We start from the raw sequence: 26,499 nt of genomic DNA, 5'->3' as shown, positions 1-26,499 counted from the left end.
CCCTTCCTTGAGACTGCAGCATCAGCATCCCTTTGTTTGAAATGCAGAATCTCAGGCTCCACCCCGGAAGTCAGAATCTACTTTCTGAAGAGATCCCTTTTAAAGTTTGAGAAACACTGCCCTAGAAGACTGATTTCACAGACAACACAACCTGAGGAGACAAGTATCAAGTCCAATAGGATTTTGCATCAAACCAAAGAGGGGTCCTAGGAAGTAAATGGAGGTAAGCATGTCCCTGATTGTATTCAGATTGGAAAAGTGAGTATGTCTGGCACTAGCACCATTGAAAGAAGCACAACAGCACTTGGAAATTGTTTGTAGTTCGTGTTTATTGGTCTGCATAGTGCCTTAGAACTTCCAAACACAGGGGAACCCCTCAGCCCCATCTTAACATAGGAATGAGTTAACTTGTTTCAATGCCTGTTATAAAAAAACAAATAACCCTTCAAAAATCTGATTTAACACATTTTTTATTTCACTTTTTTCCATTTCTTTATAAAACAGTCATCTCACTAGCAGCTCTCTCCCCTAAATTGGGGGAGGGGAGGGTGGAGGAGGTTGGACACCTCCAAAGAAAGAGGGAAGGGGGAGAAGGGCCCAGGGTTACCTCCTGAGGTTCTTCTGGGCCTGTTTCAACAATGTGTCAAAGTCAAGAGAATCAAATTTGCTCTTTACAGGAGCAGGGTCAAAGTCTTCCCGGTTGGAGTCTATAAAAATAGAGACAGACATCAAGGTCTCTGACAATACTTCCCAATCACAGGGTCCTCAAATGGCCAGCCTCCTCCCACCCCAATAATGGATGGAATAACATCAATCACCCTGGTTTTAAGTAAAGAAGACTAAAGAGCCCCCATTTCTCCTCTCATCCCACCCCCTTTGTGTTCTTTGTGTGTCACATAAAGACGAGTCTACCTAGCTCCACTCTCAAAAGGTTGGAAACCCTTCTGGGGACAATATGAAGTATACCAAAGCCTCGGGGTCTCCTCCACTCACCAAGATCAGAATAGCTTCTCTTGCAGAACTGCCTGCGGCCCCCAAAGCAGAGATCAAAGGGCTGCTCATCTGCCTGCCTTAGCTTGTGGCCACTCTCGATGGCTGCAAATGCCTCTTCAGCATAGCGGTAAGTGACGAAGCCGTAGTTGTCACTGGTGAGGAAGGTGAGGCAGAGGCTGGGATGGCTATTTAGGCACTTGCCAAGGAGAAGAGATACTTCCCAGGGTAGAGAGAGACTCGGGTAGTTCTTCTTCCCCAAATGGCCAACCCTCTGACTAGGAGTGAAGGTGTCATCCTACATTGCCTAACAAACCAGAGGAAGGAAGGGGGAAAGACAAAGCAGCATCAAGGTAGACAAATGGGGTGGAAAGGACATTCTGACCTATAGGTCCAACCTTACCCTTGGACACGGAAGTGGATAGTGCACTCCTCAATCTCTCCAAAAACAGAGAACCTCTGTTTCAATTCTGACCGAGTCATGCGGCCAGGTATCTTCCCAATGAAGACCACTCTTCTCTCCTCCTATGTTGAGACAAGGAAAATTGACACACCATGAGCCAAGGCCACTGCTGCAGAAGGCTCTCCAAGCTCATGGCTCAGGGGCAAGCCCCATCCTCCCAGGACCTATTCCTCTACTCACTATTGCACGCTCCTTCTGCAGCACTCTCTGCCTTTGGTAATGGTCATGTGAACGATAAGAGCTGTACCTGACATGAAAAGAAGGTGCCATCAGCCCTCCAGACATTAGACAACTCAGGTCTCAGAACTCTCAAATTTGGGATTTGCATCCCAGATACACAGACTCCCTGATCACACACTCACCTCCGCCTCCTGTCACTTCTCCGGCGGGGGGATGGGGAGCGGGACCGGCTTCGGGAACTGGATGACGAAGATGAGGAAGATGAGGAAGATGAGGAGGAGGACGAGGAAGAGCATCTTCGGGAACGTCCAGAAGAACTGCAACTGGATCTAGAGAATAAAGAGGCACGCAGGAATGCTGGGAGTGGTGCAGATATATTCTGCTTACCTCACCTTGGCCCCAACCTTGCCTCCCTGTCCGGAAGCTCAGGACCAAAGGCAAAGCAGAGGAAAAGAGATCTAGAAGAACTCCACAGATGACCAAACTGAGCCCTCGTGAATTTTAGGCGTTTTTGGAATGTTTTAGAGTGTTCTCACATAGATCATAGTTATTTTCAACTATGCAATTAACAACAAAAACGTTTAACAAGTCGAAGAAAAATAAATGGAGACTTGGGAATAAAGGGCTGGGCCCTAGGTCTAGCTGGGGATGCCAGGCCTGGGTCTCTGGGTTCCTGCTCCCCTAACATGTCTCATAGCAGTACTGTGACCAGGATGTAAAAAGGAGGTGACTTGCTAGACATGGAGTAGAGGTCATTTCTTAAGAGGTCATTCTGGCTCAGGGGCACCTGGGTGGCTCAGACGGTTAAGCGTCCCACTTCAGCCAGGTCATGATCTCATGGTTAGTGAGGCTGAGCGCCACATTGGGCTCTGTGCTGACAGCTCAGAGCCTGGAACCTACTTTGGATTCTGTGTCTCCCTCTCTCTGCCCCTCCCCCACTCGTGCTCTGTCTTGGCTCTCAGAAAATGAATAAACATTAAAAAAAATTTTTTTAAAAAGAGATTATTCTGGTTTAAAAACAAAAAATTATTCATGGATTAAGTAGGAAAATCTTGGTCTTTAACTGAGAAAAAGGTATTGCCAGAAAACGTATGAGGCCACAGTGACAACCAAAGGAACTGCCCAGACTCTTTCCTGGACAGATGATTAGAAGAGCTGCCATTAACAAGCTACTTATCCCACCTTCCAACATCCCACAAGAAAAGAGCAGAAGTGAGGACTGATAAAGTATGTAAAGGATCAAACACGGGCGAGACGCAAGCCTAATGGTCTCCCCAAGGCAGGGGTCAAGGAAGCAGCAGACCTTGGTGATCCCCAAACTCAAACAGGGTATAGAAGCAAATTCTCACAGCTTGCCTCTTTCAATAATCCAGGAAAGGGGGAGAAGACAAAAGCCAAGGACAGAAGTAGAAGCCTTAATGCCTGAAAGCATCAAGCTCAATGTGCAAAAGCTTTCTAAGTAAACCACAGGAGAGCCCATGGACTTCCTAAATGAAGAGGACCTAACAGGCCATCAGAGCTCACCTTCGCCACCTCTTGTGTGGGGGGGAGAGGGACCGGGACCGGGACCGGGATGAGGAAGACGACGATGAGGATGAGGAGGAAGATGCTTCGCTGGTCCGGTTGGACCCAGAGCTGATAGAACGGCTGCTGCGGCCACGGCAGCCCTGCCAGCCCCGGCTTGGGGGGCTGGCCGACCTGCAGGCTTTTCGGTAACAGCGCACCGACCGCTGCTTGGCTGAGGGCTCAGGGGGAGTCCTAGTGTTCATGTCATTCCGGCAAGGTGAGGCCTCAGGGGAGAGCAAGGCGGATGGGGCAAGGCAAGTTGCTGGGGCATCTGCCTGCTCACTGCTAGTCCTGTGATCAAGTGGCTCCTGGGAGGCAGCTGTGCGTGGGGGCAGGGGGGTGGCCAGGCCCAGGGACAAGACGGGTTTGATGGTGATGTCCTGATGGCGTTTGACGTTCCATCGGGAGCCCACCTCTGGAATGACTAAGGCAGGCGTCTTTTTGGGGGGAGTCCTGCTCCGGACACAATAGTCATGGTCCCCAGAGCCCACATGGACTGGACTAGGGCCATGGACCCCTTCTTGGAGGCAGGCTGCAGCTGGATGTTTGGCCTCTGTAACTCCTTCAGGCTTCAGGGTTCCCTCCTGGGCGGTGGACTTAGGAGATTTGGCTTTGGCCAGCAGTGAAACAGCAGCCAAGGGCTTCCATAATTGGTGGGGAGGGGTGGCTGGTGGGGTGAGCCCTGTGAGGGGAGGGAGGATGGAGATAGCAGGATGAGATCCGATTCTACACTTCCAGGGGCTCCAGAGACCCCCACCTCATGTCACAAAGTACACCAAAGGTCAACAGCCCAACATCTCCCACTATTGCAACTATTCCTTCCCCCAAGTTCCCCATCTTGGGGACCAAGCAATATAAACCCAGACAGCTAGTGTCCTCCTGAACCCCTCAGCCTCTCACTGCCCAAACCTAGTTAGTGACCAGCTCCTATATGGTCTACCTCTCCATTCTTAGACCCAGCCCTCCCCCTACACTGCCTGGGCTGCATCTGCCTAGACTCCTGTAATCACCTTCCAATGATCTCCTGCCTGGGGCTTCATGCCTATCCACCTGTTTTCTACATTCCTGCTACAGGGAACACCCCATAACCAATTGCTTCTTCAATGCAAAGATAAAGTCCAAACAGCTTAACACGCCATTCAAAGTTCCCTTCATCTGACTTCCTACTTAACACTTCAGCTTTATCTCTTGCTTTAGTTCTGCCCACCACCCTCATCAGCCACTACACTCCAGTCAAACCAAACAACTCATAATTCCCCAAAACATACCAGGCTGGTTTCATTTCTTCAGTTCTCCAGCAGCTCCATCTCCCTAGAATGCCCCATCCCCTAAATCTAATTGGTATTAGTGATCTTCTCAAACCTCTGCCTCAGGGATAACACCAACTGTACATGACCCTCCCCTGACTGACCCATTTCAGATCCCACTATAAACCACAAAGGCTCCTTTAACATACGATCTCTGATACTCAACATGCTCGTTTATACATCTGCTCCCTGGACTGTGAGAATCTCAAGGATGAGGATCAGATCTCTGTATTCCCAACAACTACACACACCCAGTGCAGGGCAGACTCTACAAACATTCGCTGCATAAACTAATCAAAGGCAGAATTCCCCACCCTGAACCCACCTGCCACGTTGGCCAGTTCTGGGGCTTGTAACCGGTCTAGGGGCCTCTTCTCCTGGGGAGTGTCAACGTTGCTGGCGGGGGAAAAGGGAAAGCCTGGTTCATTGCCTCCTCAACATCTTGTATATGTTTTCCTCATAAAGCAACGGGAGAGGGGTGTGTGCAGAGAAGAATAGGATACACAAACTGCCCCTATCGTTCTCCTCCAGCCCAAATGCGATCTTACTGACTGAATGTAGTTTGGGTCTCAGCTCAGCTCTGTCCAATTCTAGGAGGCAGGCTGGCTATGACCTTAAATACCCCCCACCTCCTTTAAGCCAGGAGACTTGCCTGCCTAGCTCAAACCAACCCAAAATCAACATGGATGGGAATATGCTTGGCAGAACAGGATAGGGTACTATGAACATGAAAAATGAAAAAAGGCCTCTCAGTGCTGGAAGACTGAGGAACAAGGAGGTCCAGGGTACTTCGTCCAAGGAGTCAGGAGAGCCCTAGCCACCAACATCTTACCCCACTTGATCTTTTATCATCACTAGTGTTGAGCAAGCTTAACACTTGATAAAAGGAAGGAAAGAAATCCCCAAAGGCACAATTTGCCAGAAGACAAAAGGCAACTCCAGGACATTTGGAATCCCAGACTGGAATCAGCCAGAGGATGGTACACACCCTCCTACCTACCACCCAAGACAGTGCCCAGTAGTGATGAGCTGAGGAGGGGAGGGGGAAACAGGGAAAGACTCTAAAGCTGACTAAAAGCCCTGTAACAGAGGCATCCAGTTGACGGTCCTGAAGCACCGGCCGGCTGCTGACCAACAGCTGTAGGGTAACTCGCTCACATGTCTCCATACTCACCCTGAGTTTCCTACAGCCAAGCTGTCAGCAGGAGCCGGGGGAGGGCACTCCTTTTTGGCTGCAAAGAAACCAAATTAGTTAAAAGGCCAACCAGATGTTCCAGATTGAGGAGGCACAGAAGGGCTGGCTTTGAGACCCAAAGAAGAAAAATCCACTTTGTGTACATATTTCACTGGACTCTCCCCAGAGAGATCCATTCTCTTCTAGTAGGTACCCAGGTACTATTTTTAATCATGTTTCTGCTCAGAAATATCTGTTAACTTCCCAGTGAATCTGAGATAGAGTCCAAACTTCTAAGACTAGCATTCAAGGTTCTATATGACCTAACTTCCCAGTCTTGGTCTATTCTGGTTCTACACTTATACCATATTACATTTTTCCTTGTATTGTAGATAACTTGTTACTAACTCAGGGGACATTTATGTAATTTTCCTCCCCTATTAGACCATAAGCTCCTTACGAACACGACATAGTATCCTCCAGAGCACCTAGATCCTTGCTTTGTACTGAGTAAGCTCAGCTATCCACTGTCTTCCAAACATACAATCCTTATACTTCTGCCTTTATTCACTACACACGCATCCTGTATTTCAGAGCCCAGCCTAAGAGCCAGTTTTCTAGAAAAATGTCCCCAACCAACCCAACCCACTGGGACCTCCACATCCAACTACTCTTTATAATTCTTGCCATGCTTACTGCCACCTGTCCCTGGTTTAGACTGTATTGTCCATGAACCTGGTCTTCCCCTTGCAATCAGATTGAAACTACTTCTCTGGGACTGAGACCGCCCCTCCACCGTTCCCTTCCTTCCACCTAAGCAACTACAGGGCTGGGCCCAAATAAAGCATCAATAAAAAGGGGTTACAGCATAGCTACCTAGGTGCCCTCACCTTCAGATTTCTCAAACTGCTCCAGCAGACTGGACAGGTCCGATGCCTCAATTCCTGTGGAAGTACACAACACAGGATTGGAATCCAGCCCCTATCGACTGAGTGCCCAGGTCCTGGAATTCCCAAGTCATCTCCCAAATCAATTCCCTTGATGCTGTCCCTAACCACTGTACTAAGCAAACCAAGGCAGCAACACAAAGCAGAAATCAAACAAACCCAGAGCTCTGTCTCTCAAGAACCCTCCAAAAAAACAAAGAACCCTCCAAACAAATCTGACAAAGACCAGTCCCTATGAGAGTGGTTTATCGTGTTCTATGGAGGACACTCCCCATCCAACCCCCATGCCTTTCACATCAACTAAACCATGTGGCACTTACCAATCTCACTGATGAAAGCCTGTACCACATCCTCAGGGCCTTGAGTCCGTGGGGTAGGCAGGAAGGAGAGTTTCCTTAGACGGGCTGGGTGGACAGCAGGCACCTTAGTTACAGTGCTCTGCTTTGGTGTGGGTGTAGGAACAACCTTGGTAACAGGAGAGGGGGGCTTCTCCCTGGGCCTTGTCTCCTGGATCTCAGGCTTTAGCCTCTCTGATGCAGGCTCCTCAACATCCACACTCTCAGCAGACAAACACGGTGGAGCCTTAATCTGGGGGCTTTGCATTGGGGAGGACACCTTAGGTTTCAGATGAGGAGACACAGGCACTGACTTGACTTCCACCTTGGTGGGCTCCACCTTGGTGGGCTCTATCTGCAAAGCTCCCTGGCCAGTTGACCCAAGACTGAGAGGAGGAGCCATTGGCACAGAAAGTACACTTTCAGGAGGGCCAGCTGGGATGCCACTGGGCTCCACCTTGGGTGGGGGAGCAGCTCTCCCAACAGATGCCAGAGGCAAAGGAGGTGGTGGCATAGAAGGCCAGAATGGAGGGTGTTGCAGCCCTGGGCCCCATCCCAAGGGCCCATAGGCACAGCTGGAGCTGTAAGGTGGGACTGGGGCTGGAGGGGGTACCCAAGGCACATTGCAAGTGGGGGGCACAGCATAGGTGCCAGGAGTACCAGATACTAGGGGCACTGTTGGTGGCGGGGGGAGGCATGGATAGCCAGAAGGGGACACAGGGGGATAACAAGGCCAGGGTGGCACAGGAGCATAATGAGTATAGGGATCAGGTGGCACTGGTCCCATAGACATTGGAAGACTGGGAGGCTGCAAGGGAGGTGGGGGCAGACTGGGGATCCCTTGCCCACCTGTAGGAAGGGGCATCATGGGAGTCATGCCTAGCCCACCTGGGGGAAAAGGCAAAGCAGTGGGCATTGTGGAGGGCATGGACTGCACAGTAGGAGGTGGAGGTCTTGCTGGTAGTGGCATCTCTTGGGATGGCACCTGTTCAGTGGGAGTTGAGGCCACGGGTTTGCTTGCAGGTGGCTCAGGACTAGGAGAAGCAGGGCTGGGACCCACAGGCACAAAGCAAGCCTCAGGAGGAACCTCAGGGCTTCTCTGCAGAGTTGTCTTCTTGGCTGGGGCTGGTGGGATGACAAGACAAGGGATGTCTGCCAGCCCTGTGGGGGTCTCTGGGAGACTAGGCCACTTCCCAGCTGGGGGCTGGGGACTCCTCTCTTCTGCATCTGCTTGGCGCTGCTGCCTTCGTCGCCGGTACTCTGATAGGCTAAGAGGCCGAGGTCTGGCTTCCTGGGTTGTGGCACTGGTACTACTTTCTACCTTCAAAGGACCCACAACCTCCCGGACTTCGGGGATGATGGCCTTTAGGGGGTCCAAGGACTCTGACTCCAGAAGTAACTGGGGAGCTGGACTCCCCTGGACTGAAGACACTGCACCACGTCTGGGATCAGATGGCCTAGATTTAACTAGCACAGGATCAACTGGAGCCAGGTCACTGGGAACAGAGTCAACTGGTGCTGAGTTGGCTGGGACAGGGTCACCTGGTGGCAAGTCATCTGAGATGGGAACAACCACTGTAGGGTCAATTTCTGCTGAGTCAGCCAGGACTGGGTCAGCTGGGAGAGGGTCAACCAGCTCTGAGTTGGCTGAAGCAAAGTCAACCAATGCAGGATCAACAGGTACAGGGTCAGCTTGAACAGGGTTAACTGCAGTGGGATCAGTTTCAACAGAGTCAAGTGGCATGGGGTCAGCTGGAGCAGAATCAACCAGTGAGAGAGGAGTTGGAACAGGGTTAGCGTGGATGCTGTCTACCAGGTTGGAATAAAGGTCTAGAGGATCTTCGTTAGCAGCACTAGCTTGTCCAGCACTACTCTCCAAGTTCCCAGAGCTAGGTTTCTCCAAGGCAGCTGCCCAGGCCCGAGCCCAAGCCCGTGGCTTCCCTCTACTACGGGGAGGTGCGACCTCTCTTTTAAGTTCCTCCTGAGGCAAATTTCCTGCCTGTGAAGTTATCTCTGTGGCCACAGTAGATTGCCCACGAGAAGATGACCTCAGCCTCCTGGCATAGCCTTCTGTACAGGCTGCTGGCTGCTCTTTGCTCTTCTTCCTCCTGCCCTTTCGAGCTCTCTGGGAACTCAGCATTGTGTTGGCTGGTGGGTTCTGAGACTCCTTGGGCATCATTGGTTCCATGACCTCCTTGGGCTCTAACAAGCAGACTGACTCCAGCTTTTCCTCTGACAACCCCTCTTCCTGAGGGCAGAGGTTTTCCTTGGGCACAGCAGCCTCTGTCTCTGACTCTAGTGTAGGCATGAGTAGCTTCAAAGCTGGACTGGCCTCTAGTGAGTCATCCAGAAGCACAGGCTGGGGTCCAGTAGGAATCTTCCGTACCACAACTGGGATCTCCAGGTCATTGCCAGCTGTGGCTGCCTGGCCCACAATCTCTAGCACCACACAATCCTCAGGCAGTGTCAAATCATCCGGCTGCTCCTGAAGCTCATCCTCGAGTGATGTCAGGTGGGTGAGGTTGGGCAAGCAGTATGGATGCATGGCCCGCACCAGCTCACTTAAGGAGGAGATGCTCTCGTCGCCAGCTGCCTGCACTGCCATCTCTGCTGCTGCTGTTTTATCTTCCTCCTCCGGGCAGGCCAGGTGCATGGGGAAGTCTGGAATACTGCTCACGGAGTTGTCGAGCTCCCCAGCAAGCATCTGGCCACTAAAGCTGGCCACCTCCTCCTCTTCTTCCCCATCGCTACGCTGCTGGGGAGGAGGGGATTGGCCCCAGCGGGCTCTTGATCTTGAGGGTCTCCAGCTAGGAAGCTTAGGGAAGGAAGTCTCTAAGAAGGAGGGTGGGGAGAAGTCCCAAGGGGGATCTGAGAGGGACATCTCAACCTGCAGAAGAGAAAAGAAGCTACAGATGTTTTCGCCAAGGATATATTTTTCCAGGCCTGTCCCCACATACTTCTCCCTCCTGGGAGTCTCCGAGGCTCCCTAGGTCAGGCTTACCCCACTCACTCTATTACTGCCTGTGCTGGGCCCCAGTGGGTCAACTGGGGTGATGAGGTCACGTTCTGGAGGTGTCCGGGAGAGGGTGAGCAGCTTGTGCAGCTGACAGGGAGAAAAAGACCTGAGATGAGTTTGTGCTTCACAACTATGTAAGTAGGCCCACAGTCATGGTTCTAACATTTGCACCAACCACATACCCTCTTCCCCTGGTCCCACACTCACAGAGGAGCCCTCCCGAGGTGACACAAGCAGTTCTGAGTCAGGAATGCTGTCAAACGGAGACAGGTTCTCGGAATCTGCATTGTCCAAGATCTCTGTCAGAGCTGTGAGCAGTGACACTTCATTCTGGTCCTCCAGAGATAACCTGCTCTGCTCCAGAAAGACAAAAGGAAGTTCCTACCATTATTCCTAATGGTCTACTGGCCACTCAGAATGACTGCAAGCCAAGAGAATCAGCCTCTCAGGCTCAGTTCAGCTCAATTTGCTAGAGTGCCAGGAGGCATGGGCTCTAATCTCATTCATTACCATCTCCCACCCCTCTAATGCCAACAGAGGCCTGTCAGAATTGATACTTAGGCTTATGTTTCACATACTCCTTCCACCCCTAGATGTGGGATGCTCAGCAGACAACCCTCGGCTAGGCTGGAATTGAACTCAAAACACAGATGGGAACCCCCCTGGACATGTAAGTTGGGGGCCCATGCAGGACTATAGTCCAAGCCTGCCAGGGCATGTTCACATGGGATATAATCTGGCAGCTTGTAGCCCAATTCTCCTGGAGAAATGAGAAACACACTTCAAGGATTCAGTTTGGGTATCCAGGAGCCAAGATCCTGGGAAAGCAGAGCCACCAGGCCACAGCCTCCAATGCAAAGCTCCCACCTGAAGACCTCCAAACCCAGTCCCAGCTCACCTCCCCAAGGCTCCCAAAATCTTCAATGAGTGAGATGAGGGAGGCGTCCATGTAGCTCTGCATGGTCCCCAGCAGTGTCTCATCCTGCAGTATCAGCTCCTCCATCTCCAGGTCCTTGTCCCTCAGACAGGGGCCAAGCCGAGACAGACTGACAAAACCAGAATCGTCCCCTTCCTCATGCAGCAGCACCTGAGGCAAACAGGACAGTCAGGGTGTAAAGTCTGCAGAGCATGGGGCACCTAGGGCAGCTGAATGATATGCTCTGTAAACCAGGTGCCCAAGCTTCCACCAATGGCCCCAGACTCAGCAGGAGCCCCAACAAAGCCAAACCTCTGGACTTGCTGGGCAGAGAGAAGTACAACCCACGAAACAAAGCCCCAGTCAGGATGGCAGTGTTCATGGATCTTCTGGGCAAAAAAAAAAAAAAAAAAAGTCTGGACTCCATCCAGAAACAGTTAGAGCCACTGAAGATCACTAAACCAGGGAGTAAAACCATCAGAAAGAACAAGATTTTTCAGAAGAGTCAAACAGTCTGAGGGGTAAACCACAAGAGTGGTGGTCAGCAAACAGGCAATTTCAGCTCCAACCACCTTCCCTCTCCCAAATCCTGCCTAGGCCTCTCTTCTCTGCTTAGCTCAAACCCTACCTTCTTCAAGATAACTCAGGCTTCCCCAATCCATGCTGATCTCTCCTCACACCCCTGAATTCATTCAGGTTTCTGTACCAGTGGCAATCACATCTTGTCCCCTCTCCACCCCATGATAGTCCTAGCATCATTACTAAAACTAAATTCTAAGTTCCTTTGGGGCAAAATAACCCTTTGTACGATACTAGCCTATATCCTTCTTTGATCTTGGAAGGGTTTAAACTGTTCTTATACTTCCTAATTATTCGTGATGCCTAGCACCATGTCTTATACACAGCTGTGATTCACACTTAATTCACACTTTTATTTTGAAGGCCCTACAGTGTGCCACTGAACCTCTCAATGGTAGTCCCAAAGGAAAAGTCTCCTCCCTACTCCTACCATGTGAGAGCATAAGAAGAGAAAGCTTGATTCCTTGAGTCAGTACATGGAAAAGCCGCACCCCACTACTTGCCTGGGAACCAGCAACATCTTCAGCCTTGTCAGGCAGGGAGCCACCCGCCCAGGCCTGTCAAGAGTGTGGGTGTGGGCAGAGCCAGAAGTAGCTGGAATGGGACTGGCAAGGCCAGAGGCCAAAGCCAGGGGTATCTCCACTATAGGAAACAGATGATGGAAAGACTGAATAGAAACAAATACAAGCCTCCCTCCCCCACTCAGCAAAGGGAAACTCTGCACCTCTTTCAAGAGAAAACAAAAAACAAAAACACAGGTGTGACTATACCCTCTAAACCCACCCCCCTAACCAAGCTGAGGAGTTCAAATGCCCAGAGAGGAAAGGCTAGATACACTTTAGGAGACCAAGTCCAGAGAGGAAGTGAAAGGTGGCAGGTTTTAGGCACTAACTCCTCCCAGACCTTCACAATCCTATAATTACAACCAGCAGCTGAATAGCACCTGGCTCAGCAAACACTCCTCCTGGGTGAGCAAGGAGACTGCATCTCAACTTGCCCTGCCACCTATCTGACCCAGCCACCAGGCCAGAATCTTTAAGACAATGCCCAGCTCTGGGAACCACTCACCACCTCCATCAGGCAGGTACTGGAGCCCTAGTCAGAGACATCCCTCTCTTCACCTGACAGCACCTATCCGTCAATCCTCACACAGCACAGCTCCCAGATACCAAGATCATCTAGCAGAGAAACCCATCTGGCTTTCTCACATCCAGTCTTGTCTCTACAGGGTTCAAAAACAACTACAAGTTATTAAGAATACACATCTGATTACTTTGAGACTCTTCCTAAACCCTTCCAATAGCAGCTTACTGCTCTTAGCATTAGGTTTAAACTCCTTAATATGTCTTACAGGGGTCCTGATCTTCCCTACTAGGCTCTTCTCCAGTATGTCCTCTCTTACTACTGTGCCTCTCTCTCTATGCATCAGCCATACAGGTTTCTGTTTCTTTAATAAGCCATATTGAAGCCTCCCACTTCAAGGCCTTTCCATACTATTTCCTTTGATGAAAACTTCCCTCCCTCACCTCAACTTAAAATATCCCTTCCCAGGGGCGCCTGGGTGGCGCACTCGGTTAAGCGTCCGACTTCAGCCAGGTCACGATCTCGCGGTCCGGGAGTTCGAGCCCCGCGTCAGGCTCTGGGCTGATGGCTCAGAGCCTGGAGCCTGTTTCCGATTCTGTGTCTCCCTCTCTCTCTGCCCCTCCCCCGTTCATGCTCTGTCTCTCTCTATCCCAAAAATACATAAACGTTGAAAAAAAAAATTAAAAAAAAAAAATATATCCCTTCCCAGACTTCACAATATAGATTACTACTGCTGGTTATATAATCCCAAATATGCTGCACTTTTCCTTTTGTGCCACTTATCATTTATTTATTGCCTGTCTATCACGATAAAACTGGACGATACTGTAGAACACGGACCATGTGTGGTTTTACCACAGCATCCCTTGTGTCTGAATACAGTATCTCAATAAATAGTTGGTTGACTAGCTTTCACATGCCCATCTTTTGGGGGGAGGACATAAGGGAAGAGATATACATAATCTCTCCATGAGACCATCTCCAACCACCAATAACCATCTAATTTGGACTACAGCTGGATCGTGGATCCTGCCTCTCCTCCAAAAGGTGAGCAGCTCCCAGGCTACGTCCCCAGAATCATGGGCCTGAACTGGTCGGCTGGAACTGACATTACCTGGTAGCCTGCGGCCCAATTCCCACCTAAAACCAAAACAAAAAAACCCAAAAGCTTTCAAGGACTCAGCTTAATTGCTTAAGAGAGATAACCTTTCAGACTGAGTCCAGCCCACTGGCAACTTTTAAGAAGCCCTCTGCAGAGGAGTGTGATAACACTTTCTCAGTATGGAGAACTGAAAGGCCAAGCCAATAGAATCTGACAGAAAGAAACCACCCTTGTCCAATAAATGTTCAACTAGTGGTGAATAGTTCTCAAATGGCCTCTAACTTTTCCCCATCCCCAGCAAAATTCCAAAGAGCCTTAAATACAGACCACCTCAATTTTTTGTGTCAATAAAAGAAACAGGCCTTAGCCGCCGCCTCAAAAGAGACGCTGGAGGTAAAAGTGGGGGAAGGAGAAAGGATTCTCTTTACCTTACTTAGGCTTATCCCATGTATATGTTGACACTCCCCATGCCCCTTGTATCAGGAATGAAGCAGGTCCGAAAGCAACCAAAACGCCAGTGTCCATGACTCACAACCCACCACAAGCCGGTCAGACAGAAGCCGCCACAAGCTTACTTCACAGCCCTTCAACCTCAGCCTTCTACACTGCCCAACACACTCTAACATCCACAGGGAACTGACTCCCCGCACATCTGGAGAGTCCTTCACCATCCCCTGTCGAGAGGCGCCGTGGATCAATGCACGAGAAAAAAAACTCCTCCAAGGCTCTGCGCAAAGTTTACTCTAGCAGCCCCTACCTTCCTTCCCAGGCAGGGGCCCCCCCAGCCCCGCCGGAGATGGCGGGACGGGCTGAGACACACCCAGTTCCCAGCAGTGCGGCTCCAACGCCGATACGAGATGCCGGGCAGCCTGGAGCGGGAGCCACGTGGACATCCCCTCCCCGCCCCCACGTGGACCCGAGGGCCACCCCCCACCAGAAGCCCAACCCACGTGGGTGCCAGGGCCGCCTAGAGGGGGAGGGGAAGCCGACAAGTTCTCCCGGGAAAATTGCTCCCCCCCCAATCCCACGTGGCTCCGAAAAGGCATTGCGGCGCGGTGCTAGGGGCACCCCCACTCGGCATCCTTAGAGGAAGGTCTTAGTCCACGATTCCAAGTCCGAATCCCTGACCCCCCCACCACGGGCCGTTTCCAACACCCGACTATGCTCCTCCAGCATTCCGGAGGAATGGTCATGGGGACCCCACCTCTGCCTGCATCCCTCCAGCAAACAGCCCAGGTCCATTCAGCCCAACCTGTCTTCCGCAGCCACCCGCATAGCCTCCCGAACGCTTCCTCCCTTTCCTGTGGCGTCCACGTGTCATCGCCCGGCACACGCTGCTTTGCTGCCAGCCGCGGGCCGCCAGCCAGCCTCTCACCTGCTCCCCACCACTCACAGCGCCCACAGTCCCATACGGCGCTTGGCTTCGACTCCCCCAACTGCTGCCGCGCACTCCACCCCCGGGGTCGGGTCCGGGGCCCCCACTTGGTGACGGCGCGACTCCGTCTCTCCGTCCCCGGCGCGCCGCCATCTTGGCCCCTGAACACTCAGCGCAGCTCTGGTCGCCGGCACCGCCTCGCCCAGCAGATTGTGGGAAAGGAACTACAATTCCCGGAAGACACTGCAAGACTGCGGATCCCAAAAGGCCTTGCGGCAAGACCCACTCGCACCTGGGAAGAGGGCCCTGGCCTCGCAAGGGAGCCTGGGAGTAGTAGTTGCTTTAAGGGAGCCCAGCGGCACGTGCTACAGACATACTGTCATGCTTAATTTTGTGTTCCGCTGGGGGGAACCTAGTTGGGGAGCGCGAGGTAATAAGAGGAGAGTTACCATTTGCGCATCTCTTTATTGTCCTAATTTGTCCAACTGTCGGAACGCCCTCTTTATCTGACGTTCTATAATGCGGTACTTTCCTTTCCCCTTAGACCAAGTGGGCCTGTGTTTTGAAACAGCACCCTCTAGTGGGCACCCGCACTCCCGGAACTAACCTTCACCTAATCTGCGCCACTCCTGCTAGTTTCATCTTTTTTTTTTTTTTTTTAATTTCTGGTTTCATTAGGAAATGAAATAATTAACACACATCACTGTATAACTTTAAGGTATATGCTATATGATTCTTTGATTTACATGTACTGTGATTACCACCATACGTTCAGCTAATCCATCTTCGTATATAGATAAAATAAAAAAAATTTCCCCCTGTGATGAGATTTCCTTTTTAACAACTTTCCTATATACCATACAGCAGTGTTAGTTATGTAATGTTGCATATTACATACATACTACTAATAACTGGAAGTTTGTAGAGTTTAATCTTAAAACACCGCGTTCGAGGGATCTCTTTAGGGCTTCTCAGAAACCCACACTGGCACCTCATTGCCAAATGTATTTCCCGCTGCTGCACTTTATCTTGCTGTCCTCCAAAGACAACTGGTGTTCTCCTACCTTTGTTTTTCTGTTTGGAATATTCGAACTTGGAAATATCTTTCATGCCCTCTTTTATCTAGGAAAGCTTTTTTGATCATTGCAATCAACCATGGTCCCTCTGTATATTTTCTACAGTCCATCACTATCACTGCTATTCATTCATCATTTCAAAGATTTTTCTTATTGTTTTCTTTTAAAAAAAAAGTTTTCTACTCAAGTTTAAAAATAATTTCAAATAGTGCAAAACTATATATAAAATTATATTAAAAATTACACTTGGCAAATTCCAGTTCTGCTCCCCAGATTCGACCCTTGTTGCTTTTGGTGTGTATTCATCCACACTTTTTCTATGCATGTAAAAATATATATGGACACACACTGATCTTTTTTTGTTGTTGTTCAAAAATGTGACCCTTATGGGGCACTAGGGTGGATCAGTCAGTTGTGTCTGACTTTGGCTCAGGTCATGATCTCAGGATTCCTGAGTTTGAGCCCCATGTCAAGCTCTGTGCTGACCGCTCAGAGCCTGGAGCCTGCTTCGGATTCTGCGTCTCCCTTTCTCTCTGCCCCTCTGCCGCTTGCACTCTTCTCTCTCTCCCTCTCAAAAATAAATAAACATTAAAAAAAAAAAAAGTGACATTTCTGGGAGCACCTGGGTAGCTTAGTCATTAAGCATCTGACTTCGACTCAGGTCATGATCTCACGGTTCCTGAGTTCAAGCCCCATATGGGCCTCCCTGGGGACAGTGCAGAGCCTGCTGGAGATTCCCTCTCTTTCCCTCTCCCTCCCTGCCCTGCCCCTGCTCATTCTCTCTCTCTCTCTCAAAAATAAATAAAAATAAACATTAAAATGGGAATGCAAGCTGGTGCAACCACTCTGGAAAACAGTACGGAGTTTCCTCAAAAAACTAAAAATAGAACTACCCTAGGACCCAGCAATTGCACTACTAGGCATTTATCCACGGGATACAGGTGTGCTGTTTTGAAGGGACACATGCACCCCCATGTTTATAGCAGCACTATCAACAATAGCCAAAGTATGGAAAGACAGAGAAAGACAAAAATCATATTACTTCACTCATGTGAGGACTTTAAGAGACAAAACAGATGAACATAAGGGAAGGGAAACAAAAATAATACAAAAACAGGGAGGAGGACAAAACAGAAGAGACTCATAAATATGGGGAACAGGGGCGCCTGGGTGGCGCAGTCGGTTAAGCGTCCGACTTCAGCCAGGTCACGATCTCGCGGTCCGTGAGTTCGAGCCCCACGTCGGGCTCTGGGCTGATGGCTCAGAGCCTGGAGCCTGTTTCCGATTCTGTGTCTCCCTCTCTCTCTGCCCCTCCCCCGTTCATGCTCTGTCTCTCTCTGTCCCAAAAATAAATAAACGTTGAAAAAAAATTTTTTTTTTTTAAAAATATGGGGAACAAACGGGGTTACTGGAGGGGTTGTGGGAGGGGGGATGGGCTAAATGCGTAAGGGGCATTAAGGAATCTACTCCTGAAATCATTGTTTCACTATATGCTAATTAATTTGGATGTGAATTTTTAAAAATAAAAAATAAAATTAAAAAAATAATAAACATTAAAAAAAAAAAATGTGACCATTCCAGGGGCACCTGGCTGGCTCAGTCAGTAGAGCATATGACCCTTGGTCTCAGGGTTGAAAGTTTGAGCCCCATACTGGGTGTAGAGATTACTTAAAAATTAAAGAAAAAATCTCGGGGCACCTGGGTGGCCCAGTTGGTTAAACCTCTAACTTTGACACAGGTCATGATCTCAGGGTTCGTGGGTTCAAGCTCTGTGTAAGGCTCTGTGCTGACAGCTCAAAGCCTGGAGCCTGCTTTAGATTCTGTATCTCCCTCTCTCTCTCCCCCTCCCCTGTTCACACTCTCTCTCACTCTCTCTCTCTCTGTCTCTCAAAAGTAAATAAACATTAAAAACAATTTTTTTAATTAAAGAATAAATCTTTACAAAAAATGTGACCATTCCATACATATGGTTCTACAACTTGCTTTTTTTCATATAACACTATAATAGTCTTTACTGAGATCTTACTTACTGATACTTTAGTAAGTATCCATTCTATTATATGACTATACTAATATTTAAGTTATTTCCAATTTTTTACTATTAAAAATTAATTTTTTTTAATTTAAATCTTAGTTAACGTACAGTGCAATATTGGTTTCAGGAGTAGAATTCAGTGATTCATCATTTACATACAACACCCAGAGCTTGTTACAAGTGCCCTCCTTTGTACCCATCACCCATGTAGCCCATCTCCCACCCACCTCCCTCCATCAACCCATAGTTTGTTCTCTATCATTAAGAGTCTCTTGTGGTTTAGGGCACTGGGGTGGTTCAGTTGGTTAAGCATCCAACTCTTGGTTTGGGCTCAGGTCATGATCTCACAGTTCATGGGATCGGGCCCTGAGATGGGCTCTGCACTGACAAGGGTGGAACCTGCTTAGGATTCTCTCTCTCTCTCTCTCTCTCTCTCTCTCTCTCCTCTCTCTCTGCCTCTCCCCACTCGCACTCTCTCTTTCCCTCTCAAAATAAATAAACATTAAAAAAAATCATTAAAAAAGAGTCTCTTGTGGTTTATTTCCCTCTCTTCCCTCACTTCCCAATGTTCATCTGTTTTGTTTCTTAAATGCCACATACAAGTGAAGTCATATGGTATTTGCCTTTCTCTGACTGACTTATTTCGCTTAGTATAATACATTCTAGCTTCATCCATGTCATTGCAAATGGCAACATTTAATTATTTTTAATGACTAATAATTATATATATGTGTGTGTGTGTGTATGTGTGTGTGTGTGTGTCACATCTTCTTTATCCATTCATCAGTCAATGGACTTTTGGAAAAACTGAATTACAGTGAACAGGTGTACCTGGGTGGCTCAGTCAGTTAAGCATCCGACTTCAGCTCAGGTCATGATCTCAAAGTTCGTGAGTTCAAGCCCCGCATTGGGCTCTCCACTGTCAGTGTGAATCTCACTTCAGATCCTCTGTCCCACTCTCTCTCTGCCCCTCCCCTGCTTGCATGTGCTCTCTCTCTCTCACACACAAAAATAAATAATAAAACACTTTTTAAAAAGTTATAGTGAACATTCTGGTACATGTGTACATGTATCTTTGCACTTTTTTACACTCTTCCTATGGGATAGTTTCCTTGAAATAAGATTGCTGAATTAAAGGAGGTATACATTTGCAATTTCAGTGGATAGTGCCAAACTGCCTTTTAGGAAGGCTGCATCAATATACATTCTCACACACACACACACACACACACACACACACACACACAATTCATGAGAGGGGAGGCCTCTATTATAGGCTTTATTTTTTTTTAAGTTTATTTATTTTGAGACAGATAGAGAGAGAGAGAGGGAGACAGAGAGAGAGAGATTGAGCATGAGTGGGGAGGGGCAGAGAGAGAGAGGGGAAGAGGAAAGAGAATCCTAAGCAGGTTCTGAGCCATCAACACAGAGCCCATTGTGGGGCTTGAACTCATGAACCATGAGATCATGGCCTGGGCCCAAACCAAGAGTCAGACACTTAACCCACTGAGCCACCCGAGTGCCCTTTCCATATAGGCTTTAAAAGCCATAAATTCATGGGGTGCTGATTTTGGCTCAGGTCATGATCTCATGGTTTGTGAGTTTGAGCCCTACATGGGCTGTCTGCTGTAGGCACAGAGCTTACTTTGGATCCTCTGTCCTTCTTTTGCTTTGCCCCTCCCCCACAATCTCTCCCTCTCTCTCTCTCTCCCCCTTCCCTCCCTCAAAAATAAACATTTTTAAAAGCCATAAACTCAGAAACTGAATCTTTTCACATTTTTTTCATAAAATAGTCAAATGAGGGCAACAATAAATTTTATTTGCAATAAATCTGGGAATAACTTGCCTATAAGAAATTATTAACAACCAATACAGGATGGTACAATTCTTCCCCTATGGAAGAAACATATTCTAAGAGATGCCCTGCACATACTGGCCATTTGGGCTCTAATTATGGTTATTACTTCGGTGATTGGGCTTTGGGAAGAAGATTAATGTTAAAGCAGAAAGTTGTGCCATTTTTGCTTTTTTACCATCTAATGAAACAATCTATTCACATAAGTATGATGTCTGTGTGGAATCTACTAAAAAAATAAGTATGTCTTTGGATCTCCAATGACACCTAGACAGGCGTGTCATGGTTGATTCCTTGGCAGGTACATTTCTAAGAGCCATAAAAAACCTCAGGGGCACCTGGCTGGCTCAGTTGATAGGGCATACATAGGACCCTTGATCTTGGGATTGTGTGCTCAATGAGCCCCATGCTGGAGGTATAGACAGTACTTCAAAAATTTTTGTTTATAAATTAAAAAAAAAAAAAAAAGGAAAATCTCAGAAACATAAGCCATCAAACTCTGGGCACCTCCAATCATGTATCCTTGCCTGACTCCATGCTCACCAAAGACTCACCTGGTAATAGTAACTGACTTCCCATATCATTTTCTATGTTGAGAAAGCGTGTTGATCAAGTGAGACAAAATGCCCAGTTTGCATGACGTATTTTTCAGTGAGAATTAACAAATCAGCACTCCGGTTTATTTATTATTGAGTGCCTACTATGTGCCAGGCACTGTTTTAGGCACTGGAGATACAGCAAGACAAAACAGACCAAATAAACAAAAACAAAAACCCTCCCTAGTGGTGCTCAAATTCTACTGCGGAGATAATCTGCAAGTAAATAAAGAATCAAAATAATATCGGCCATAAATGCTATCAGAAAATAAACAAGTTGGAGAGTGTAAACGGTAGTCGGAAACAATTTCATATGGTGTGAACAGGTAAGGCCTCCGAGGAGACGTTTGAAGTAAGACCAGAAGCACAGGGAGGACCTAGCAATTCAAAGAGCATATGTTGGGGCAGCTGGGTGGCTCAGTTAAGTGTCTAACTCTTAATTTTGGCTCAGATCATGATCTCACAGTTCTTGAGATGTAGCCCCACAATGGGCTCTGCGTTGAGCAAGGAGCCTACATGGGATTCTCTCCCCCGCCCCGCCGCCCCTCCCCTGCTTGCACTCTCTCTGTCTCTCTCAAAATAAATAAATAAACTTAGAAAAATAAATAAAAGCAAAGAGCAACAAAAAGAACAGTCAGTGCATAGGTTCTGAAGTGGAAATCCATTTGTTGTGTTCAAAAGGAAGACTAGTTTAACTAAAGTATTCCAGAGAATGGGGCGCCTGGGTGGTGCAGTCGGTTAAGCGTCCGACTTCAGCCAGGTCACGATCTCGCGGTCCGTGAGTTCGAGCCCCGCATCAGGCTCTGGGCTGATGGCTCGGAGCCTGGAGCCTGTTTCCGATTCTGTGTCTCCCTCTCTCTCTGCCCCTCCCCCGTTCATGCTCTGTCTGTCTCTGTCCCAAAAAAAAAAAAAAAAAAAAAAAAAAAAAAAAAAAAGTTGAAAAAAAAAATTAAAAAAAAAAAAATAAAGTATTCCAGAGAAGAATGAGAGTAGTACCTAGAAAGTGTTTCATATGTATTTAACTTGTATGATTCAGTCTCCTGAAACTGATGTATCCTGATTCACTGCCTAAATTGGATCTCTAGGTCTGCAACATTGAAGACCAGACCTCGTAGTTCAGAAACCCTCACATGGCTCCGGATAATCTCTACCTCTTATTATTCGCACTCTTATTAGCCCCACCCCCAAATCGTAGCAGGCGGGGTTTATCTATGTGACCAATAACACAAAGCAGACATGATGATATATCACCTCTGAGATTAGGTTACAAAAAGACTGAGGCTTTCAAGCCAGGGGCTCTTGTCTGTCTCCCTCTCTTTCTCTTTCTCTTGTCTCTTACTCTAGTAAAACTAATGTGCCACGTTGTGCCTATGGAGAGCCCACATGGCAAAAAATTAAAGCTTCTGTCCAACAGCTGTCGAAGAACTGAGGCCTGCCAACAACCATCGCAGTGAACTTGGAAGCAGATTCTCCAGCCCCAGTCAAACCTTGCAGACCTGGACAACAGCTTAACTTATCTTGTGAGAACCCCTAAGTCGAAACACCAACTAAGCCACTTCTGTGTTCCTGACCCTCAGACACTGAGTGAAATAATAAAAGTCTATTGCCTTAAAATGTTAAACTTGGGGCGCCTGGGTGGCGCAGTCGGTTGAGTGTCTGACTTCAGCCAGGTCACGATCTCGCCGTCCGTGAGTTCGAGCCCCGCGTCAGGCTCTGGGCTGATGGCTCGGAGCCTGGAGCCTGTTTCCGATTCTGTGTCTCCCTCTCTCTCTGCCCCTCCCCCGTTCATGCTCTGTCTCTCTCTGTCCCAAAAATAAATAAAAAACGTTGAAAAATGTTAAACTTGAGGGTAACTTGTTACACAGCATTAGATAATTAATATACCTGGATTGCAGATATTCTGCTAGGGAGCTACAACCCTTCAGGCACTATCTCTTTTAGCACTTAATTTTTAGTCCCCCAAACCCAGTTTTGAGGAATGGTTTACACTCTTTAGCTTGCTGTCACATATCACCTATCATCGAATCCTTGCAATATCCCCAGAAGAATTAGAAAAGCAAAGATTAGGGGCACTGAGGTGGCTCAGTTGGTTGAGCGTTGGACTTCAGCTCAGGTCATGATCTCACAGTTTGTGAGTTTGAGCCCTGCATCAGGCTCTGTGCTGACAGCTCAGAGCCTGTAGTCTGCATCAGATTCTGTGTGTGTGTGTCTCTCCCTGCCCCTTTCCTGATTGTGCTCTGTCTCTCTCTCAAAAATAAATAAACATCGGGGCGCCTGGGTGGCTCAGTCGGTTAGGCGGCCGACTTCGGCTCAGGTCATAATCTCGCGGTCCGTGAGTTCAAGCCCCGCATGGGGCTCTGTGCTGACAGCTCTGAGCCTGGAGCCTGTTTCAGATTCTGTGTCTCCCTCTCTCTGACCCTCCCCCATTCATGCTCTGTCACTCTCTGTCTCAAAAATAAATAAACGTTAATAAATAAATAAATAAACATTAAACAAAAAATTTAAGAAAAGCAAAGATTACTATCCCCCTTTCTACTGAGGAAGGAATTGAGGTTAAGGAAGGGTTGATTCATTTTCATAGAGACACACAGTGAGCAAATTATTGTTTTCTTTGGCTCATTGGTTCCATCACTGTACTAAGCAGTTGCTTATGGAAAGAGAAATAAATGAATAAGTTTCATCCACTTGGTGGGAATGCTCTGAAGGCCAGGGGTCCTTTTAGGAAAAAAAAAAAAAAAATTCCCAAATACTGGCATGCATAAGAATCACCAGAGAAACTTCTTTAAAATGCAGGCTCTCGTAGGGGCACCTGGGTGGTTAAGCACAGAGCCTGAGGTAGGGCCCCAACTCAAGAACCTCAAGATCATGACCTGAGCCAAAATCGAGAGGTGGGTGCTTAACTGACTGAACCACCCAAGTGCCCTAAGATTTTACTTTTAAGTAGTCTCTACACCCAAATTGACCTTATAATCCCCAAATCAAGAGTTGTATACTCTAATGACTGGGGCAGCTAGGCGCCCCTTCCTGAGAGTTTTTTGCACACTTTAAGAAACTCCTTTGGCAGAGAAAGAAGTGGTGGTTGTACATGGTGATGGTGATAATGATGGTAAATGGAGAACAGGGAAAGGAGTCATGTGTTGGGGCAGAGAAAGGTAAATCCTGTCAAAATTCTTATAATCATTCAACAAAGTTATAGGACACATAGTAGGTTCTAGGCACTCTGTTTTAGATGCTAGGGCTATAGTCATCAAAAAGATATATATCATCTACCATCTCAGTGGAAAAAGAAAATTCATCCTTGAAATAGAGTGATGCCAATAATATTTGTGGATGTTTCAGGGGTAAAGAAATGTGGGAGAAAATAGAGTAGGCCGAGGTCTGTTAGAAATAAGCCCGTTGACCCAATCAAAGAAGGGACACAGAGACTCAGAACACAGTGAAGGGGGGCTTTAATCAACATTCTTGCACGAGTGGGTGTCTGATGGACAGGCACATTCAGGGCAATTACAGCAGACAATTTATCTCCTAGCATGCAAGTCCTTTCCCTGGTTCCTCATTGGCTGAGTACTACAGAGGTTAAAGCCTTACCCAGACATCACCTATGCCCATGTAAGGCAAAAAGTAGTCTGACTGGAACAAATGTGCATTCCCTGAGGTCACACAGAGACTTTCAGTCCCTCCTCCTTTTGGCGCATGCTCATCGAAAAGCCCATGAAAATAAGCCAGGGAAATGGAGAGGGGAAGAAAAACTAGGCAGTGAAGTGTTTAAGGGTTTGGGACTCCATCGTGGGGGGGGAGGTGGGGGGTTTCGTACGTATTTCCAACAGGTGGTAAACCTATTAATTAGACAGCACAGTTTTTTCAACGTTTATTTATTTTTGGGACAGAGAGAGACAGAGCATGAACGGGGGAGGGGCAGAGAGAGAGGGAGACACAGAATCGGAAACTGGCTCCAGGCTCTGAGCCATCAGCCCAGAACCTGACGTGGGGCTCGAACTCACGGACCGCGAGATCGTGACCTGGCTGAAGTCGGGACGCTTAACCGACTCTGCCACCCAGGCGCCCCTAGACAGCACAGTTTTTATTTGGTATTTCTGAAAATGAATCATCTCCTTTACTTCTCACCGGTCAAGGTCAGGAGAGGGACTTGCGTGGGACAGGTTCTAGGAGCCAGAAGAAGCAGAAGCCCACCTCTCTCTGGGAACAAGCTTACCCAGTTGCTTCTGCTGCTTGTCTCTCTGTGGGGCTCCTCTCCCCCTTTCCTCACCTCACCTCTCTCCTCAGTACCTCCTACTTCACTTCATCCCCTGTGTCTATAGTTCATCTTGCACTAATGACTGGTATTAAAAAACACTGGAATGCTACTGAATTGTTCACTTTAAAATGATTAATTTGTATCATGTAATTTTACCTCAAAAAAAAAAAAAAAAAAAAAGAAAAAGCTAGGTGCTCATATTCATCCATCCAAATCAGCTAAGCCTGCCATCCTCCAGGACATGTCATTAAAGACCTTCCACAGCTATAACTTCTCTTCCTATTTTTGCCTTCACCACAGTTCCCAAAGCTGCTCCAAAGATGTTCTCTCCTTCCCCAGGTCTGGTCCATACTAGAAGACAGGAGGAAGAGCACTAGGTTGAGTACTTGTTGACTGTGTGACCTTGCACAAGATACTTAACCTACCTAAGCTTGGTTCCTCAAGGACTTAAACCATTTACTTTAATCACTCATTCAAAAGCACTGAGATGATATTTCCTTAAAGAAAACAGGGCCACTAGATCAGCTGGGATGGGAGTGGGAGGGGTTCCTTCCCAGGGGAGGTGAAGCTAGGAACTGAGGTTTAAAGGAGGCATTAATTAATTAGTAGGCAAAGAAGAGGGAGAAGAGTGTTTTACAGACAAGTTCAAATTTATAAATCTGAATTTCAGTTTTCTTGCTTGTTCAATGGAGGTAATAACATCTTCCTCCAAAGGTCGTTATGAAAAGTAAATGAGATCTCAGGTTTGTGAAAAACTTAGCACAGTGCCTGTTACACTGTATGCTCAACAAATGCTATTTTTGCTTCTTCCTTGACTTCCAACTTGCATTGTGTAATCTAGAAGGGAACCTCAGATTCAGAGGAGGCAAAGTCCCCTATAGGGTGGGTTGCAAGCCCCTTTGTCCACCCAAGTGATTGGTGATCACCTTGGAATCTGGTTAAGCTAGTTGTTTGGAATGAGTGGCCTCAGGGGTAAGTGGTCACAGGATTGGGGGAAGACAACTTTATGGACAGTAGAGAATGAAAGGGGTCAAAGCAGACAGCCCCTCTTCTCCACACTAGCTCTAATCCTTCAGCCAATCCAGACCACTATTGACACTCTTGAAATAACAGATAACCTCATAGAAAGTAGGAAGGGGCTAACATATATTGTGAACTGACTACACGGCTGGCATGAGGCTAGGTGACTGGGCATACATGTCTAGTGATTCTCACCAAGCTGCAGGTACCAATTACAGAGGTTAAAGCCAGAGCTCAGAGTAGGGAAGTCAGTTGTCTCAGGTCATTTGCTCTGTAATTCAAATCTAGGTATCCCAAATTCCAGGCATGGGTTTTGTTGCTTTTGGTTCTCCTTAATCCTTCTAGTGCTGACCTCTGCCTGGGGGAATGTGAGGAGGAAGTGGACAGAGGCAGGGGATGCTGCCAAACAAAATACCTGTATAAGTATGGATGGCTTCAGTCAGGTCCCCCTGCAGCCCCTGAGGTAAGGGAATACACAGCGTGGATGAGAATGCTGGAGTTAAGAGTGTGGCTGTGCTCCCAGCTCCCTTGCCCCATCTTCTCCTAAGCATATGGAGGGGGTCCAAGCATCTCTGGGTAGGCTGTCTTTTCAATCCCCAGACTATGCATCTGTCCATCATTTCGTGCTC

The 26,499-nt window shown here is 47.9% G+C and overlaps 1 protein-coding gene across 4 annotated transcripts; it reads right to left on the bottom strand.

Annotated features, from left to right (window-relative positions):
- Window positions 1–311: 311 nt before the first annotated feature.
- Window positions 312–15,243, bottom strand: PPRC1 (PPARG related coactivator 1). Of its 4 annotated transcripts, none has more exons than XM_043597336.1 (14): window positions 15,034–15,242; window positions 10,877–11,065; window positions 10,186–10,332; window positions 9,964–10,065; window positions 6,948–9,849; window positions 6,571–6,624; window positions 5,681–5,738; window positions 4,832–4,902; window positions 3,158–3,881; window positions 1,816–1,962; window positions 1,634–1,700; window positions 1,394–1,515; window positions 994–1,145; window positions 312–707 (listed from the first exon to the last, which is right to left on the bottom strand). In XM_043597336.1, the coding sequence occupies exons 1-14, from the start codon at window positions 15,184–15,186 to the stop codon at window positions 604–606; spliced, it is 4,992 nt and encodes a 1,663-aa protein (XP_043453271.1). In that variant the 5' UTR covers window positions 15,187–15,242; the 3' UTR covers window positions 312–603. The 4 variants fall into 4 exon arrangements, with proteins under 4 accessions (XP_043453271.1, XP_043453272.1, XP_043453273.1 ...); XM_043597337.1 differs by having other exon boundaries at window positions 9,973–10,065; XM_043597338.1 differs by having other exon boundaries at window positions 15,052–15,242.
- Window positions 15,244–26,499: the final 11,256 nt, after the last annotated feature.

This window comes from Prionailurus bengalensis, chromosome D2 (genome assembly GCF_016509475.1).
Source record: "Prionailurus bengalensis isolate Pbe53 chromosome D2, Fcat_Pben_1.1_paternal_pri, whole genome shotgun sequence".
NCBI classification, from domain to species: Eukaryota; Metazoa; Chordata; class Mammalia; order Carnivora; family Felidae; genus Prionailurus; species Prionailurus bengalensis.
The sequence above is the reverse complement of the archived record's forward strand: the minus strand, read 5'-3'. Positions and strand labels throughout refer to the sequence as shown.

What these genes read in the sequence shown, in the direction of transcription:
- PPRC1 (XM_043597336.1), bottom strand. Translation starts at nt 15,186, where the DNA reads ATGGCGGCGCGCCGGGGACGGAGAGACGGAGTCGCGCCGTCACCAAGT. An exon ending in CTGTGAGTGGTGGGGAGCAG is followed by an intron (nt 11,066 to 15,033) that starts GTGAGAGGCTGG and finishes TGTTTGCCTCAG; the next exon opens with GTGCTGCTGCATGAGGAAGG. An exon ending in AGAACTGGCCAACGTGGCAG is followed by an intron (nt 3,882 to 4,831) that starts GTGGGTTCAGGG and finishes CTCCCCTCACAG; the next exon opens with GGCTCACCCCACCAGCCACC.